The sequence below is a fragment of the Eulemur rufifrons genome, chromosome 16 (genome assembly GCF_041146395.1).
Source record: "Eulemur rufifrons isolate Redbay chromosome 16, OSU_ERuf_1, whole genome shotgun sequence".
NCBI lineage: Eukaryota > Metazoa > Chordata > Mammalia > Primates > Lemuridae > Eulemur > Eulemur rufifrons.
The window spans coordinates 82,693,796-82,713,762 of record NC_090998.1 but is presented as its reverse complement, the minus strand read 5'-3'; the positions used below and the strand labels follow the sequence as shown (position 1 = coordinate 82,713,762).

The following is a 19,967-nucleotide window of genomic DNA, read 5'->3' as shown; positions in this document are numbered from 1 at the left end:
GTGAAGGTGGGTTGACTTTGGATAAGAGCAGAGATACTGGTGCTGGTCCACAGAGTATGAGAACAGATGCAGGCAGGTTGATGGAGCAGGTGTTGTGAGAGGCAAGGGAGTTGCAGAGGACAGTAGAAAGGGAGGGAGGGGAAATGTGGGAGGGAAAATATAGGAGGGTTCGAAAGGAGATATGGAATAGTCATTTTGAGGAGTAAGAAAGTGAACATACAACAAAAGTGTACATAAGAAAGTTCAGTAGAGTTGAACTGCCATGTGGGCTTTGTGGCCACTAATTTAAAAAGAGACTAGTCAGTACAGCAGCAAAACTTAGGTGCTCAGGTCTAGGCACAGAGAACCAGAGACAGTTACAGTTATAGAAATACATTGGTAGCTTACTCTAACTTGAAAAGATCTACATCATGCAGTATGCTGACTTTATTTTCCCTTAAGCCAAATCCCATTCCATTGTTTTTGGCCCTTAATTAACTCTGAAATACTTTTGCTTTGCCTTTTTTCCATTCTTACGTACTAACTCAGATCTCCCTATAAAACAGAATTTCAAAAATTCAAGATGAACAACATAGCAGGGGGAGATATTCTTACATAAATCACTAGAGTCAAATTTTATTTCCTCTGTGAAAACAAGCCCTAGCAAAATTAAATTTTCTTCAATTTATACACAATTACACTAAATTCATTTCTGTAGCAAAATCGAATTAGTCACCCAAGTAAGTATGATCACCTGGAAGACTTCCAGTGAGCTTCAAGTTAGACAGCCTGGTAAATCAAACACATACACCGCACTGAATGTCAACACCAGAATGAAGCCCTAGTTACTGAGTAGCCCCATTTCTGTTTCTGGACAGAAGCTGGAGAAGTTGAGACTTACACTAACTCAAAAGTGATTATGAAAAATTCAACTAACATTGAAAGTTAGCCTGTTCCTATATGTAAAAAGAGAATAAAGAGATTTCCCTCAGCCAGGGCATGGTGGCTCCTGCCTGTAATTCCAGCACTTTGGGAGCCTGAGGCTGGAGGATCGCTTCAGGCCAGGAGTTCAAAACCAGCCTGAGCAAGAGCAAGACCCCGTCTCTACTAAAAATGGAAAAATTAGTTAGGCATGGTGATGTGCACCTAGCTACTTGGAAGGCTGAGACAGGAGGATCACTTGAGCCCAGAAGTTGGAGGCTACAGTGAGCTATGATTATGCCACTGTACCTCCAGCCTGGGCAACAGAGCAAGACCCTGTCTCAAAAAAAAAAAAAAAAAAAAAAAAGAGATACTTCCCTCACAAGAACCTCATGATGATTGAGATAACATATGGACAATATCTGGCAAGTAAGCAGATGCCCAGTAAATATCAATTTTCTACCCTCTGCATTCTTTTTAGTCATTTCTGTCCAGTGAGATGTCTAAATTGGTTCCATAGCTACTTAGCACACAGACAAATGCTCCCTACTTTATAACTCCTCCATCAGTTTTCAAACTTTAGTGTGCACAGGAATCCCTTGCAGAGATTATTAAAATGCAGTCCTGAGTCCCACCCTGCAGAGATTTAGCAAGTTGGGGTAAAACCTAGAAATCTGCATCTTAAATCTTTATTAGCGTTATTTAAATTATATTTGTATTTCACTGTTGTGCTGGCATCAAAATGTTTATCTGGAGATGTAACATTTACACATTACTATCAAAAAAATTTTTTTAATTGGCACAGCACTTCTGAACTGCTTTGTAACTAAAAATTTTAAGATCACCCTGTTTTAAAATTTCCTTTATTTCTTTAGATCTTTATGAAACATTCCATCTTCTGCAGATCATAGTGCTTTATTAACAAATTCATGTGTTCTTTTCCCATTCCTTTAATACAAAAAAAAATTATTCATCAGTTATTTTCATCTGACATTTCACTAAGTACAGGATTCGTAACATTAACATTATTAGATCAGTCATTCAAGTGGGTCACACAAATTTATCTTCATTGTGCCAAACACCCACTCAAAGGATAAGATGAATAACAGATGCCTCCAGGTGTATACAACAAGCTTAGTTTCTTGACATGAACCAGTCCTGTTTAACAGGTCAAATTGCTAGTCTACGTAAATAAGCTGGAAAAGACTCAAGTATACGGCTGTACATGTCATCAAATGGCAAGTTCATTTCAGTAAGAACTTCTATAACTGACTGTACATTAGTACAGTTTTCTGCTATCATTGCAAAAGCCCATCTGAACAAAGTTATAGTTCAGAATTTAAAAAATCTTAATGAGATAAAATGTACCAGGTGGCTTTTCTATAGCAGAAATTAATTACAACCATTTTTCCTCAAGCAATTTTAAAGACAAGCAAAGTTGAAAATAAATATGCAAGCAAATAGTAAACTAAAATCTGAACTTAGAAATTCAGATACAAAGCACAGCAGAGTCTATGACTGTAGAAGATAAATTAGAAATATAAACTAGCAATGAAGCAATAATTTCTTCCAAAGAGCAGGAAACGAGTTCTCTAATACCATTATTTAGTGTTCACCTATTAATTTTTAAAATCCCCTCTAATTATGACATTTGAGCAGGTATACCAACAAATAATACCTTAAATCATACTGCATGAAATAAATGACCATTTAATTCCTAATGAATTGAATGAACTCCTTAATGACTTTAGGTTTGTGTACAATAGAAAGGTTCAGTAACCTTTGTATAGGTTCTCAAAATCTGCTGGTATTTATGAAAGCTTTTAAAAGTTAAATTATATTCCTACCCACTTGTTAATCCACATTATTAATGTAATACTCTTAGTGTTCTACAACCATTTAAGCTTCAGGTGTTAGGGTGATCTGTTTCAAGTTCTCAGGCATGCTATTTTGACTTATTTACTGCCGGGAATCACCCTCTTTTCTCCCCTCCACAAAAAAAAGTTGACAGAATAGAGACATATTTCCAGATTTAAGCATAAAGAAAGTTGGGATTTTTCAGGCTTGGATATAACCCTTAATTAAGATGAATGCCAAGTATATATATGCCAATTGTTAAATTTTTATGAAACTGACCATAAAACAAAAAAGAAATTCCAGCTAAAGAATATTCTTTGAGAATGACTGAGACATGATGAGACTCATTAATAAGATATGACACGCTTATCATCTATAATCAAAAACTTCAATTCCCTGCCTGAAATTGGCTTGAAAAATGGTAACAAAGTCTATAGCTGTTTTATAGAATTTTAAGATACCTATATAAACCATTGAAAGGACTTACATATTAACAGATTTTATATTCAAAACTAATCTATGGAGCCCATTTCATTCAATTTAAAAGTTAGTCCTAACATATTTGTGGTTGCTTTTACTGTGTTTTTAAAAAGGGGTACTACTATAATTTAAGACATCCTAGAGATAAGTATAGATGTGAAGGATTCTTTTTATATCTTGGATGCCTTAGGTAATTCTTAAGAGCTTAAAATTATTATTTGTTCCTCCTTAATATGAAACTCTTGCAACACAGCATTTGACCAGTAAATAAATGTTCCTTAGGCACTGTGAGGTGTATCAGTGATGGAGCATGAACCCAGGCTGAAGTGTATAATTTGATTTTAACTACTAAAAAGACAGTTAACAAGCACTATCTTATCCACTGACAGCAAGAAATGCCTTTATCCCACTACTCCTGAGATTCTAAAGAGGGAAAACTAATTTCACATCTTTAAAAGAATCCATAGATAATTCTAAGAACTGCACATACTTAGGGTATTAGAAAAGATGTTTTCTTTTGTAAGGCATCAATAATTAAATTAATAAAATGCATATCTAACAAAAGATGGTTAACACTCAGTATCATAAAACCATTTATCTTTTCTTTTAAACTTCTCTAATTCCTGCTGCTTTTGCCAACTTAAATAAGAAAAGAATGCCTCTTGACCTAATCAACTATGGTTATAAAAAAAACTAAGACATCTGAAACTATTAGGCACATCAAAGGTACAGTTTATGTAGTTCAAGGTTCCCTTCTTAAGGGGCAGATGAGTTACCTGGCACATTATACATGTGGAACTGTAATAAAGATCATCTACTAAATTCAACTTTCACATTTTTAGTCAAACTGAAAGACTTATAGTAAATATTCAAACATACCATATCTTCAGTTACAACTGAATAAGTATAACATTTCACCAGATAAAAAGCTGAAACTTAAGTATGAGAAACCTTCACACACTGTGCTTGTATTGGTCTCTTCTTTTTAGATGAAAGCCAGTCATCAATACTTTCAACACAGCAGTTTAGAAGATAAATGTCCAAAACAGGTGACTTGGTTATAGTCCATAATTTAGCAATTCAATGCCACTGGCATCATAATGCTGTGGAGAGCAAGTGTATCTCCATATTTTAGTCGGACTTGTCTTTCTTCTTTCCTGTTAAGGGCACTTTGTTTACAACAGCAGACCCAACAGCTGTAACTCCTCCAGCCACAGCAGACACACCCCCTTTCACCAGCCCTATTCCCATGGAAGGCACAGTTGTAACAGCTGTTTTGGTCACCTCCAGACTTTTTCCACCAATCCAAGCCACGCCACCAATGGTGGCACCAACAGCTCCCTTTGTAACATTGAAGATACCCCCAGTCACACGGGACAACATGCCTGGCTGCTGCTGTGGGTGATCTTTCATTGAACCTAATGAAAGAAAATATCATGAGATAGTCAAATACAAGTCTTTAAAAGAGCAGTACAAATCATTAAGTAACCTAAGACTCCCTCAAAATCAGGAGGTTGATTTGATAAGGCCAACACACTGAAAGACAACGAAGAGCTCTTCCCTCAAGAGTACAGTTGTACCCATGTTTTTATAATATCTTGGTCTAATGCTAATTCTAATGCTATCTATGAGAAGCAGTGCTTTAGACTAGAAAATTATCACAATATAGAATCCTATTTTAAATGTTTCCTTCATTTACAGTTTTGCCATTAATAAATAACTTTTATTTTATATCCTAAAAGGAACATGAAAAAATAAGAAGATAAATACATTTGGCCTTCATTTCCTTGATAGGATTCAATCAATTATTACTGAAATAATCGTCTTCATAGGAAGCAGTGGTTCTCAAGGTATAGTCTAGTAAGCTTGATGGTCCCGAGACCTTTTGGGGAGGTTCACCAGGTAAAAACTATTTTCACAATAATATTAAGATGTCATTTGTCTTTCACTTTCATTCTGTCATGAGTCTACAGCAGTTTTCCAAAAGCTAAATGATGTGCAGTAATACAAAAGACTGAATGCAGAAGCAGCTGCAAGAATCTAGGAGACTTTCACTAATCCAAACATTAAAGAGCTTTGCAAAAATGTATAAACAGTATCACTCTGCTCACAATTTTTCATAAAAACATGTTAATCATTTAACATGTAATGGGCCTATTAACGAATACACCCACCAGGTTCTTTTAATGAATAAAATATTTAAATATTTAAGTTCTTATTGGTAATACAGTAAATACTAACAAAGACACAAGCTCTTTGGGGCCTCAATTTTTGAGACTATAAAAGCATCCTGACACCAAAAAGCTTTAAAACCTGTTAAATACATTTGGGTCTCTGCTCTATGTGTCCCTTAACAATGTATTTAAAGAGGTAATACAACGTAAAAACAGAAAAATTATTCATCATTTAAAATTGCAGTATCTGCCTAAAATCATTTTTATTCAGATGTAAGTAGGGTAGACAAACTACAGCTATGGTTGATACTTACATTACTGCCCCAGTAATTCTTATGGTGGAAGAGTGTGTGCTTTAAGCATCTAGGTAACCTAATGATTTAGGCATCAACAACACTTAAGCAATAGAGTTTTTCCTTTTCTAAACTTCAGAGAAAAATATTTGATAAATTCAGGCTTTAACCACTGAAAAAGTACAATCTCACACACAAAAAGGGTAATGCTTGGGTATACAGGTCCAACTAAGACCACCAAATCTGCTAGATCCTAGCAGAATGAGGTTATTAGAGAAGGTAATGTGGGGAAATTGACAATAGTTGATGGAGGAAAAAAAAAATTCTGAAAGTCGAGCCTTCTTAATACACAAGGCACAATTTTACCTTGAAATAGGTATTTTCGAGGTTTTACATTCTATCGTAAGTGGTAAAATCTCACTGATTAGTCAAAATAGTGCATAGATATATGAATTTCAAAACCAACCAAATATTTTTATTAAAACTAAGTAATCATAATACAAATTTTTAAAGGGCTAAAGACTTAATATAGATGAGCATTTGAATATTATTATAAAATTATAATGGATATGATGGTATTTGGAGGTAATTAAAAAAATTATGATGGAAATGATTACATAATTGGTAATTCTTTTGTAATCGAGGTCAACAGCAGAAGGAAAAGAGGCAAAATCCTGATTTGAGGATGAAACAGATAACTGTCCCTTACAGAATACCTCACTAGTAAAATAATCTTGCGATGCCAAATGGCTACATTAATGAAGACAAATAATTTTTCCTTATCAAATCAAGTAAATATTAATAAAGTTGATCTCTTTAATTACAATGTATTCTTAATTACCACCATATAAATTATCTGCTTTGCAGATTATTCTTTTTTTCTTTTCTTTTTTTTTTTTTTTTTAGGCTGGTCAAGTGGAGCAGTGGGAGTGGAGAAGGAACAAAGGAATCTGTAACTGGTTGTGATCAATTAGTTGTAAACACCACTGCACTCGGACCAACCTGCAGATTATTCTTGTTTAGCAGTTGGTATAGAAAGACATTCCTTAGGCTCTATTCTCTTTGGTAATCATGCTCTTGAATGACCTTTGTTTATCCCTTTCCTGATTTCTTTCTCACAAAGTCCTTGTTAACTTTCTCATTGAGCCCTAACTTTTCTTTTCAAAACTCCACGGCTCTAGTCCTAAAAAGTAAAGCAAGGAAAACACAGCTGAGCTAATAATTTTCCAGGCTATTCCTCCACCTAAACTAATCAGCTAGTTCCTTCACCTTCTTTCAGGCTTAAGTATAAGCTTTTCAATGTTATTTTCCTAGCAATTTCATTTCTGCCTACCAATATTAGAAGAAACTTTTAGACAGTGGGTAACAGAACTGGGAAGAAAATACAGTAACTAGAGTCACAACCTCCAGAACTAGCTATCAACATGGAATTCTCTAAGAAGATCACTATTTGGATTAATTTTAATAACAGTCAATACCAAAACCATAAATTTAAAATGCCTGTAGTCATTTTCTGTATGTTGTCAGGAAATTCAGGTGTGTAGTTTTTGAAGTAAAGGTAAGAATAAAATGATTCATGATGTCACAATTCTGAACTAAAAAGACAGTTATGATGTAGAAAGACAAATTAAGCAGACCCCAAGACCATGTATTAATGTAGGAAGAAAGAGCACCAATTATAACGTAATGAATAATGGGAGTTTAACAACAAATTTCAAATGCCTCTTGAATTAGGCTGACTTTTTTATATGCAGGACATTAAAAGTAAACACAGTCAGGCAATCCCAGCACTTTGGGAGGATTAGGTGGGAGGGTTGCTTGAGGCTAAAAGGTTAAGACCAACCTGGGCAACATCTGGAGACTATGTCTCTACAAAAAAATTAAAAATTTGCCAGGCATGGTAGCTAGTGTACACCTGTATTCCCAGCTACTTGGGAAGGTGAGGCAGGAGGATCGCTTGAGCCCAGGAGTTCAAAGTTACAGTGAGCTATGATCAGGCCACTGTATTCCAGCCTGGGTGACAAAGCAAGACCCTATCTCTTAAAAACAAAAAAAATAACTAAACATAGTCCATCCTTTCTCCGTACCTACCCTTACCCTTTATAAATGAAAAGATACCTTTATTTGGAAAATAGTCTTAAAAAAAGAACACCAGGAAAACAGACCTTATATAATAAAATTGTGTCCCCATTCACCAATATCTATGGTTGCTTTTGGGGGGGGCGGGGACAGAGACTTGCTCGGTCACCCAGGCTAGAGTGCAGTGGTGTCATCATAGCTCACTACAATCTCAAACTCCTGGGCTCAAGGAGATCCTCCTGCCTCAGCCTCCCAAGTAGCTGGGACTATAAGCACATGCCACCATGCCTGGCTGATTTTTCTGTTTTTTTGCAGAGATGGGGTCTCACTCTTGCTCAGGCTGTTCTCTCGAACTCCTTACCTCAAGCGATCCTCCCACCTCAGCCTCTCTGCTTTCTTCTTTGAAGCTAAAAATGTTTATCTTCAATTATTTTTGAAACATATTTACTGACAAGGCAAATGGGTTATGTTTCTTTAAATTTAATAAAAACAAACAGAGCTTTAATTCATCAGGATACTTTTTCCATTCTAGGTGTTATAGATGCGTACTTACCTTCTGGTGGTTCATCACTAAGGTATGATGGGATTTCTTGTTGATTTTTATCTGCCTGATTCATGATCTCCTAAAAAAAAAATCATACAAACACATTTGACTTTAACCTCAACACGTGAGACCACCTCTTACCACATGCTAAATTAAGACTTAAGTTGATTCAGATAAATGTGTTAAAACACATATCATAAGACTACTTCATCTTGTCTCTCTCTTACTTCAAATTGTAGCATTTAAGAAATATTTTAAATTATACCAGTATAATGTAAATCTTATCTAAAACATTAAAGAGTGGCAGTCATAATATACAAGCTTTGCTATGTTGTTACTGTGGTGCTCCAACTTAACTTGAAAATTACTAACTGAAAGAGACCTGGGAGGTGGAAGTTAGTAGACAAAAGTCTTAAATGTTTCCTCCTACAGAATACTGGTTAACTTAATTGTAATTTATTTCACAGCAGGCTTAAAACTTATACCATAACTAAAAAGGTGTTCCATCTGAAAAAGTTCTTTAAAAAAAAATGACATCCCTGTATTATAAAGATGACATTGCCAATCTGAATCAGTAAACAATACATTTTGATGACTTTTTTATTATTCTTAGAGCTCTTATGAACAGCGGTAGTAACAGAATTCAACATCTACTATGAAAAATATATATATACTATGATTACCTCTAAGTGAAAGTAAATAAGAAAGAAAGAAATACGTAAAATAAACTATGCTGGGGTAAAGAAAACAAGATTAGGCTAGGTGAAGTGGCTCACGCCCATAATCCCAGCACTTTGGGAGGTCAAAGTGGGAGTATTGCTTGAGGCCAGGGGCTCAAGACCAGCCTGGTCATCATTGCAAGACCCCATCTCTACAAAAAAAATAATTAGCTGGGTATGGTGGTGCATGCATGTAGTCCTAGCTACTCAAGAGGCTGAGATGGGAGGATTCCTTGCAGGTAAAGATTGGTCTAAAGGTGTTCTTTATGATATACCATCATGCTTGGTGAGAAAATTAGGGTTGTGATCCCAGTAGTTAACTGAGTATTTCCTGGTCACACATCTTTGGAGCCTATATTATTGTATCTCTATGTATATAAGAGATAGTTAAATGGATATTGTGAAAACAATGTATTTCAATACATAAATTACTTAACAAATATTGACTGAGCACCTACTCTGGAGCAGGCAATGTTTTAGGAGCATGGGATATAGCAGTGATCAATACAGACCAAAAAAATGCCTGCCATCATGAAATGGACACTTTAGTAGGGGAAAACAATAAATATATAAAGACTATGTGTCAGATGGTATTAAATGCTATGAAAATAAAAAGAGATGGAGGGGAAGAGAATGTGATATTTTAAATAGGACAGTAGTCTGTGAAGGCTTCCTTGCCATCATGACATCTAAAAGGAGGTAAGGATACAAAACATTTGGATGAAAAGTACTCAAGGCAGAAGAAACACCAAGAGAAAGGGCCCTGAAGTAGAAGCTTAGCTGGAGGAATAAGAAGGAACAGCCAGTAAAGTGTGGCAAGGGCCACATCAAAGGGCAGTAGGAGAGGAAGTCAAACAGTGAGGTCTGGATCACATAGGCCCTTGCAGGCAATGATGGTGATTGGCTTTTAACTCTGAATGAGATGGGAAGACTGTGAAGGGGAGCTGAACAAAGGTGCGAGGTGTTCTGATTCCCATTTTTAAAAGATCATTCTGGCTTCTGTGGGGAAAACAAGCAATGGGAGAACCAGACCAGAGGCAAGAAAGACCTGTTAAGAGACTACTTCAATAATCCAGGCCAAAAAAAAAAAAAAATGTTGGGAGCTTGGAGGGTGGTAGAGGCAGAGGTTATGAGAAGTTGGGATTTTCAAAGGTAATTTTAACTTCATGCAATTCATCCTGCTATGCCTTTAAAACCGAAATCCTGTGTAAGATGAGACTTTACTGCACCCCACAGAGTCCAGCAGCACATGTCATGTGTTTCATAAATATCTTTCAATTGCTCCGTTGAACATCCTGACTCAGGCCACTTACCAACAGCATCTAATCTTACCCTGGTTTGGTTTGTGCACATCATCCCATACATACTTAAGATTTAAAAAGTATAGTAAAGCTATGTAATCTCTTATAGAAAGACCAAAAGAATATCAGCTGGTGTATTACTGGGAAAAGAGGTTCTTGATTGATTTGCCTTAATTTTAAAACTCCCCAAACCAGAAGGTTACATTTATTTCTATTCATATTTATATTTTCTTTGATATATCATCATTGTATGATCATAACAAATCATAGTATAGTAGTTAAGGCTCTGGGATCAGACAGCCTGAATTTGAATCCCAACTTGACCACAAACTGTAAGGCAGAAAACAAATACTTCATTAGATCCTTGCTGTTTAGGAGATTTTAAAATAGAAATTAAAGATATTCTAGCCCTAACCCTAAAATGAGAATACTATTTAACAAATTCCAAAACAAAACATACAGAAATTCCTGGCAGAATATGTGTGTCCCTTCTAAGGAATATGACTATTTTGAAGCCACTTTCTTTCCCATTGAACTGTTAATTTCAAGAGGACAGACACCTTTGTCTAGTAATCCCAGTATCTATATAGCATACACACACAAATCCAAGACATGTGACAGTCAACTGACTACCAGCTGGAGCCACCATACCCTATACAGAACTATGGGGAAATTATATGTACTCATATATCTTATATATTTTAGCAGGAGATTAAAAATAGGTGTGACTGTGACAGTAACTGCATACATTTCAAAACTGACTTTCTGGTCCCCACCCAATAAACCCCTACTAATAACAGTCTTACCTTTTCCTCCTAATGCAGAATCCCTTTTTAAAAATTCTTTTTCTACATTCTGTCTATCTTGTAACTAGAAAAAGACCACCATTTAAAAAAATTAGCACTGCTTTATACTGTGATAGCATAAAGATATATGCAAGTTAATCTACATAATATGAACTACATCCTTCTGTGGGCAGGCAATGAGGAGCCATGGGCAGAGTAATACTGTCAGATCTGTGCTTTAAAAAGCTAACTGAAGCAAGAACAGATGGAAGGACAGAGAGATTAAATACAGTAAATGGCTACTTTAGTAGTCCAATGAGATAGAATAACAATCAGAACCCTGACAGCTTTTCCTATCTAAATAAATGCTTGGGCCAAAAACCTAGGGTCACCCACGACTAACTCTTTTTTTACAGTCCCATCTAATCATCATTAAATTTTGTTGCCTAAATAAATCCAGAATATGACCACTTTTCATCACCTCTACTACTCCCACTTTAGTCTAAACCACCACAATGTCTTATTTGTACTACTGCAAAATCTCTAAACTGGTCTCTGAGCTTCCACCTTTGCTCTTCCTTCAGTCCAGGCATGTCATACTCTGCTTAAAACCCTTCAACTCCTTCCTATTTTGTTCAGACTAAAATCCAGAGTCCTAACACCTTGGTGTTTGAAGCCATACATCTAACCTCCATTTCCACTCTGATATTGTCTCCTACCATTCTTGCTCACTCCACTGTAGTAACAGTTCCTTATCTTTTTCTGAAAGGCTCTTCCCCATGATATACATGGCTTGCTTCCTTACTTCATTCAGGTACTTGTACAAATATCCTCTGATTGAAAAACATTCCTGACCACCTCATAACAGGTGAGCACCCTCTACTCCTCTCCCTACCATTTTCACCTAATCCTTCTCTATTTCCTTCATAACTCTTATTTGCCACTTGATATATACATCTGTTTACTTTGTGTCTCTCCCAATTAGAATGTAAGCTCCATGAGAACAAGGGCTTGGTTTTGTTCACTACTGTATCCCGAGAGCCTTAATCAATGTCAAATGCATGGTGGATATTCAAATACTTGAATTTTTTGTATGAAGTAGAATATAACTTGAGTATTAATGTGAGATGAAAGGAAGAATCCAGGATGTAAGATTTCTAGTGTAAGCAACTAAGTATAAAGACATGATGATGAAGACAAGGAACTTAGAAATTTCTTTTGAGAAAAGATGAAGGACTTGTTTTTGAACAAGCTGTATTTGAAATGCCTTCAGGTCATCCATGGGAATGTTCAGCAGGGAGGTGGATTTAAGGGGCCAGACACTCAGCATATATGAGTTAGAGCTGAGGTTTTGAGAGGAGTTTGAAGTGATAGCTGAAGCTGTGGGCGGTAGGTGCTATGATCAAGGAAAAGCATAATGAGAAGTAGACTGATAACCTCAACTGGACAACACACCTGAAAATGAAGAGTCAAATGAACACAGACTTATAGAAGGCAAGAGAGGAATTTATAAGCTTCCAAAAGATATACACAATGCAGACATTAAAATAATTTATGATGATCAAATACTAAAGGAAAATACTACTGTTTAGAGGATATAAATATAAGCATATATCATATGGTCCAGTTTTTTCTAATGCATACGGAAAGACTGGAAGGAAGCACACCAGAGTGTTAACAAAGATTGTCACTGGGGGTAGAAATTTATATACCATTTTACATATATACGTATATATGCATTATGTGTTATAGTATGATAGCATTTATATATAATATTTATATTTCATACATACATATGTGATTAATATCTATATTTTAATTTTCTGCCATAAACATGTATTGCTTTTGTAATTGAAGAATATACATTTTTAAGTCTTGGGAATCAGTGATATTCATAAATGGTATTTTAAAGATTATGTAGTTCATCCACTCCTATTCTTAGATTTTATCCACAGATGAAATTGATCATCTAAAAAACAAGGTACTTTAGTCACATAATGTTTTAAGAAAATGACATCACTGAATTTTGTTCACAGTTATGTCCTTGGTAAGGAAACCTCAACGAACAGCCTCACGCAGGCTGTTACTCACTACATCCATCACCTGATAGTTCTGATATAGAACTCCAGATAAGAAATTTCTTTAAAGGTAATTATTCAGAAAATGTCTTGTTTCTCTCAAATATTTAGCATGTTTTAAGATCCATGTACTTTTCTCTTTAAAAGATACAAAAGTGTGATGTCTCCTTTCTACCCTTGGCTTCCAGGAAGCTTATAGGTAAAATCCGAGCTCAACTGGGTACGCTCCTATGGCCCATGTAGTTGTATCCTGTCTTTCCCCCCCGCCATGTACCCTCCCTCAAGACCTCCACTTTGGTTGCTATTTTTCCCTGCTTTGAAATTTGAATATCTTACTTACATTTTTACCATTTTGTTAGTACATGTTTTTGTTGTAAGCTGCCAGATAGTATTTGTGGAATAAGTAGGATAAAAAGAAAGTATTTGTATCCACATTAACTTTAAGCATCACAAAAAAAGATGCATACCAATATATGGCTCAAAATTTGGTTAAAAAAAGAGAAAACCCTAGCTAGAGTCATGCTTTTGAAATGTAGCTTTTTAAAAGTAGGCAGTGGTATGCCAGGGACTTCAAGAAACCACAGGAGAGCAGTGATGCACACATTTTACTCTAAAGTAATTTAAAATACTGTTTTATTTTTAAATGCACACACATTAAAAAGTAAAATGAAAAGTGCTTGGATATTTTTAAAAAAATAACTAGACTTTCAGGAAATTTCATTCTTGCCTGGGGCTGCTTCAAGATGTACTCTCAGACTTACCAGCTTTCCCTGGCCAGCCCAACCATACGCCCACTCCCACCATCAGTTCATTCTGCCCTTACATTTCTGTAGAAGAGTCTGAAATGTAGAAAGCTAGATATTTTCATATAGAAATATTCAGTTATATAGAAATGTTCATTTAAAATTATTAGCAATAGTTACCAACAGGATTATCAATAAACAACAAAATAGCAAATCTGGAGTCCTGCCAGGCCAGGCATGTCTACCTAGGCTAGAGGGACGTTGGTTTTTGTTTTAATGTTTAGGTTTCTTGTACATCACCTGTCTTATATAGTATTAAAATTCCTCTAGAACTCTTAGGGTAGTAAGAATTGTGTAAAAGCCACAAGTATTTGAGATTTTTTTTTCCTGAATTCCTAATTTGATCATAAGTTACCTGAGTTACCTTATAAAAGTGTTTGCTAAAAATCCTTAACTATCTGTAGTGCCATCTTCACATAAACCATTTCTAACCTTTACATGAATATACTTGCCAAACTTTAAGTGATATTGCCACTTTATGGATATTACCACTTTATTACTAAGGAAAAATACTTTTTATATTACCATCCTACTCATTATCACCACTCATTATCACCATTGCAGGAGACCTGTTTCTCTTAAATTGGGAATTGTGAAGACAAATTTACACCCCTAATCTCCTAAACTGTTCAAGGTAAATAATCTAACAGAATTTAAAAGTATGTAAGTAGAGGCCGGGTGCAGCGGCTCACGCCTGTAATCCTAGCATTCTGGGAGGCCAAGGTGGGAGGATCACTTGAGCTCAGGAATTCGAGACCAGCCTGAGCAAAAGTGAGACCCCATCTCTACTGAAAAATAGAAAAATTAGCTGGGCGTGTGGTGCATGCCCGTAGTCCTACCTACTTAGGAGGTTGAGGCAGGATTGCTTGAGCCCAGGAGTTTGAGGTTGCAGTGAGCTGATGCTACTGCACTCTCTAGCTGGGGTGACAGAGAAAGACTATCTCAAAAAAAAAAAAATAAATAAAATATATATATATATATATATATATGTAGAGACAAGTACCAAATGACAGTAAAAGTTTCAAAATGACCATTTTAAAATGCTACCCTTAAATGATACAGTAAACAAAATTATTAAATTCTATACAAACCATCTACCCTAAACTCACTGAGTCATTATATACTTGGGCCCTACTATGTGCCAGGCACCATTATGTACTTAAGATTTCAGTGTGATTAAGCACACACAGGCACTACTCTAAACCAGAGTTTACAATCTAGTGGGAATACACTTTTCCAGCACTTACCAGTTTAGTGAATCATTCATTCAAGAAACAAAATGTATCCGCTCTCTGGAGCTCATAATACAAACAAGTTTCTATTAGAAACATACTTTCCTAAGAAAGGCAATAATTATAGACAACAGCTTATTCCATGGACATAAATCAGTTCTACCTTTTGGTCCTGATATGTGAACAAACTATTACAATGCCAGTTAAAACTCATAAGTGGGTTTTTCAGAAATTGCAAAATGTGAAAGACTTCTTTGCTACAGACTGTACATCATGACTGCAAACTCATCAGCAGTTACTTTACGCATTATGTGGGGAGAATAATTCTTGTCCAGTACAATGGTATCATAGATGTGGCAGCTGACAAATATACTGAGCAAGGATTAATAACACCACAATTCCCTAGAGGGTAATTTATTCCAATAATAGAAATAAGTAAACAAATGCCTCTTGGGAACCTTTTTTCTTTTTAAAGGAAAACAGATGAATCAATGTTGTTTGGGGTTTCAGTAACATTTTATATATAAAGTTTTTATTCATAATAAAAACAAAGTCTGAAAACAGTACACAAATTTGCTTCTGGGCACCACCCCTGTATGTACCAAAGGAAGTTAAGTAAGACTAACATGTTATATAAAGCCTAACTATAAAATACACTGCACAACAGTTTACCTTCAAAGTTGCTTCAAAATACCTGTTATTAAACCTAAGTGCCAATTTCCTTATAGAATAAAAAAGATCTAAAACAAATCAGCTAAATACTTATACATATTCTATCTACAGAAACTTTGCCACATCCTCACTCCCATGTTTTAGCTTCTTTGCCAAATAACTGCAAGGAAATTTAAAAATATATTTATACAGAACTTTAACACATATACACCAGCAAGCAGTGTACATTTAAACACCAGCTTACTGTTTTTAGGCTTCCCTAATCAACTATCCGAACAGGCTGCTTTTAAAGATGGCCCCTGCCCATTAAATCAACAGCAAATAGACTACAAGAAATGCCTGAATCTGGCAAGGTAGAAAAAATAATCTGCTGGTAAAACTTAGAAGTGTACATCTAGTGACAAGTAACAAATGACTGTCAAAATGCCAATCTTTAAGTGTTGTCCTTAAACATTAAGCAGAATTATAGTACTCTATCCAACCAGAGAACTAGTATACCACTCATCTTCACTACATTATACATCATTAGTTCAACAGATATTAATATTTGCATCCCTACTATAAGTCAAAGGCTCTGTTAGGCACTGAGGCATCGCTGTGAACAAGCATACAAAGGACCTACCCTGAACGTGTTTATAATCCAGTCAGATATCTTCAGGAAGTGGGAAAAAAACAAATAATGACCGAAACAAAGAAAGGTAAAGATTTTCCTGGAGCTTTGAAAAATCAAATGTGCACACACACACACACACACACACACACAGAAGTCTGCATTTTTATTTGTCTAATACACCAACTACAACATTTCTAACGATGTTTCCTATATATGGACAAATTCTTACTCAACTTGGTTTCTGGTACATCTGTTATAACAAAGACTAAAGAAATGAAAATGGAAAAAGCAAAACAGGATGCATATGGGTTTATTAAAGGTTACTTCCCCCTTTTTAAAGAGTAGACATGAGCATATACACACATTTACCTGTTGGTGTGATATCAATATTCCTGGGAAGCCCTTGAGAACACCCACATAAGTAGAAGTTTTAAAGGTTAAACAATAGCATATAGCAAATAATCACAGATGGTAAATATTTTCATTTGGAATTAGCACAGTGTTTACAAGGGCGCAATAAGTCAAATAATAACTCTCCTCTTTCTCTAGGTGTTTCTAAACCCTTCCCGGCGGCCCCTTCTCTACCCACTGATCCCTTTAGGTACTAGCAAGTTTGTTTTTTTTTTTCTTTCTTTCTTTAGCAGAGGGAGTGACGTGGCAGGAGGCAGAAAATGACCCTGTAGGCGCCGTGGCTAGGGCTGAGCTTGGCACCTCCTCCCTCCGCTCCACGTTGTACACCCAGTACACCCCCACTCCCGTAGGGTTCCAGAATTTCTATGTAAGAAGGGTTTGGGAGAGGCGATCTGATTGGAAGTGTGAGCTACGGGATCAGTCTTGAAGCTGCGTTGCACAGCAAGCACAGTTTTTATTTAGACTGGGGAGACAGTGACGGCACCCATGGGTACTCCAGGGTTCCCAGTCACCCCTTGGCGCCACCAGCGCCCCTCTCCACTCCCACACTTTTCAGGTTTAGGTTAGAGTTGAGGGTAGAGCCTTTCTATCCAGGAATGCACTGGGAATACCCACTGGAGGCCAAGTCTTGTGTGCCTGAACCCAAGAGGGAGGTTTATCAACAGGTCAGGAGTTAGTGGGGCGAGGATGCCCAGCACACAAGCCCCTCTGCCGCATCCCTCTCCCAGGCTGCTGACGCCCGCCCCCCCCCACCTCCCCCACCTCCCCCACCTCCACTGCCACCCACAGCCTGACACCCAAGATGCTAAGAAATCAGGCGGAGGTCCCCAATCTCTAACCACAGAGAGGGAGTCAGCGACGTATAAAGAGGAGTTACCCCACAAGCGAACCATCATCCGCCCCCAACTTCATCGTGCCCCTCCCTGCGCTCAGTACCCTCAAAAGGCCCCGCTTAGGGCAGCCAGGCCCGGGGAGGTGGGAGGTGAGGTGCGGAAGAGCTAACGGAAGACGGCGAGCGAGGAGGGCAGGAAGCTGGGACTGCGCCCCCTGCCCTCCCAGCCGACTTACTCACCGCCGGGGTCAGAGGCCGGCGCCTGGGGCTGGGGCCGGGCGGAGGGAGTGGGCAGCACCGAGGAGGGCTGACGCGGCAGAGACAGCCGGCACAACCCGGGGCAGTTGCGGGCTCCGGAGGTGTCCCCTCAGGCTGTGGAGCCAGAAGACACGGTAAGTGGCGACGGCCTCTGGCTGCGGACGTGGCGCCCGACGCGACCCACCCCCTCCACCGCCTCCTCAGCTCCCGCCTCCTCCCGCGGCTCCGGCTCCGACGCGCACGCGCGCTCGTGCACCTCAGGCCCCTCCCGCACCCACCGAGCACACGCCCACCCGTTTCTTGAACTGCCCAGCCCTCCCAGCAGCCCCCAGCCGGCCACGTCCCGACGTGCGCACGCGCGGCGTTCCGAGGCCTGCTCCCGCCCCTTCGCCCCCTGGGTGCCTCCGTGGGAACCCCCAGCCGGCCTGCGCGCGCGTCCTCCCGGGGTCTCCCCGCCCCCTTCTCTCCATGGCCCAATCAGATCGCGCGAAGGGCACGAAGCCCGGGACCGTGAGCTTAGCCTCCTCGGCTGCCTGCAGTAATCGTTCAGCCGCCGGGTAACGGTCGTCGGAATTCAGAACTTTCGCCCTAGGGAAGGTGGGACAGTCGCCAGTTTCTCCAGCTTTTTCTTCGCCGGAGGCCTTAGCCTTATGCCTGACCTCCTGCCCTCAGGGGAGTGACGAACTGGGCCTTCTCTCAGCCGGTCACGTCGGGGCTCTGTGCACGCCTTTGTGACCAAGTGATAGGGGTGAGGAGAGACGGTGCTTATGTTTGTGTTTTTCGGACTTTTTTTTTTTTTTTTTTAACTCTTCCTTGCCCTAGAACTGAGCTCCTTGGGAGTAAAAACTTGTCTGGGTCGTATCACAACAATGCTTAGTGCGGTGCGGGGCGCTTGCCCAGCACTCGAAATTTGTTGAAGAGAGTGGGTGTGTTTCGTAGCAAAAAGAGAAGTGACTTGGAAATTAGAAAACCTGGCTTTGCGCCACTTCCGCTCTGCTTGCCGACTAGATCCCTCTTCAAGTCGTCCCCGCCTTGGCAAAGGCTCTCCCTGCGGGTCAGGACGGTGTGGAGACGGGCGTAGCAGTGAGAGGATGTGGTTTCTGGACTCCAACTTGTCCAGCGCTGCCTGTGACGTGCGGCGTCTCACCCTGAGGTGTAATAGCCACCTCAGAAGGTGATTTTGAGGACTGAGGAGATGAGGTGAGCAAAGGCAGCTTAACCAGATAAATGGTATCTATTAACTTTTCTTTGATTCTTCCCACACTTAAAAATTGAAGATGGCAATAAATTCATTATCGGTTTTTTTTTTGTGTGTGTGTGAGGATCAAAAGAGATGGTGGGTACGAAAGGGCTTTATAAACTGGGAAGTCCTGTACGTGAAGCAGAAAATACACATAAAGTCAAAACATACATATGAAGAAAAAAACCCACAAAATGTTTTCAGATGCAAAATAATCAGGGTGGTGGAACTGAATAATGACTGTTGACAGGGCTCAGAAAAGGACGTGCTAACCCAAGAAAGTATCCTGGAAGAAGCTAATTTTGATCCAGGTCTTAAATGGAATGGACTAAATATAGTTTATGGTTTCAGCCTAATCATTCGTTTATCAAATCAGTGAATTAAGTCCACTTAGACCACTGTGCTGAGACTATCAAGATATTTTAGTTTTCCAGAGTGTAAAAAGGAAATTAAAATAATTGTCACCTCAACATGTGGGGTGAATGATTAGCAGGATCTTTGGATTGTTCCCTTTACCCAGTATGTGAAGGGATGGATACCTCCTCTGTTTTCTTATTATCACAGAAACCTATGTTCTTAATATGTGACCTTTCAAGGTTGAACTCTGGGCAGAATTATGAAGGGCACAATTACGTTTTGTTTCTTCTTCCCCTTGCACTTCTTCCTACAAGAGAATTTAATTATGGTAGCCACTCC

At 38.3% G+C, this 19,967-nt stretch overlaps 1 protein-coding gene across 1 annotated transcript; it reads right to left on the bottom strand.

The window, feature by feature from the left end:
• Positions 1-4,156: 4,156 nt before the first annotated feature.
• TMEM263 (transmembrane protein 263) lies at positions 4,157-18,218 on the bottom strand. The gene is made up of 3 exons (XM_069490091.1): positions 18,014-18,218; positions 8,337-8,406; positions 4,157-4,655 (listed from the first exon to the last, which is right to left on the bottom strand). The coding sequence occupies exons 2-3, from the start codon at positions 8,398-8,400 to the stop codon at positions 4,369-4,371; spliced, it is 351 nt and encodes a 116-aa protein (XP_069346192.1). The 5' UTR covers positions 8,401-8,406; positions 18,014-18,218; the 3' UTR covers positions 4,157-4,368.
• Positions 18,219-19,967: the final 1,749 nt, after the last annotated feature.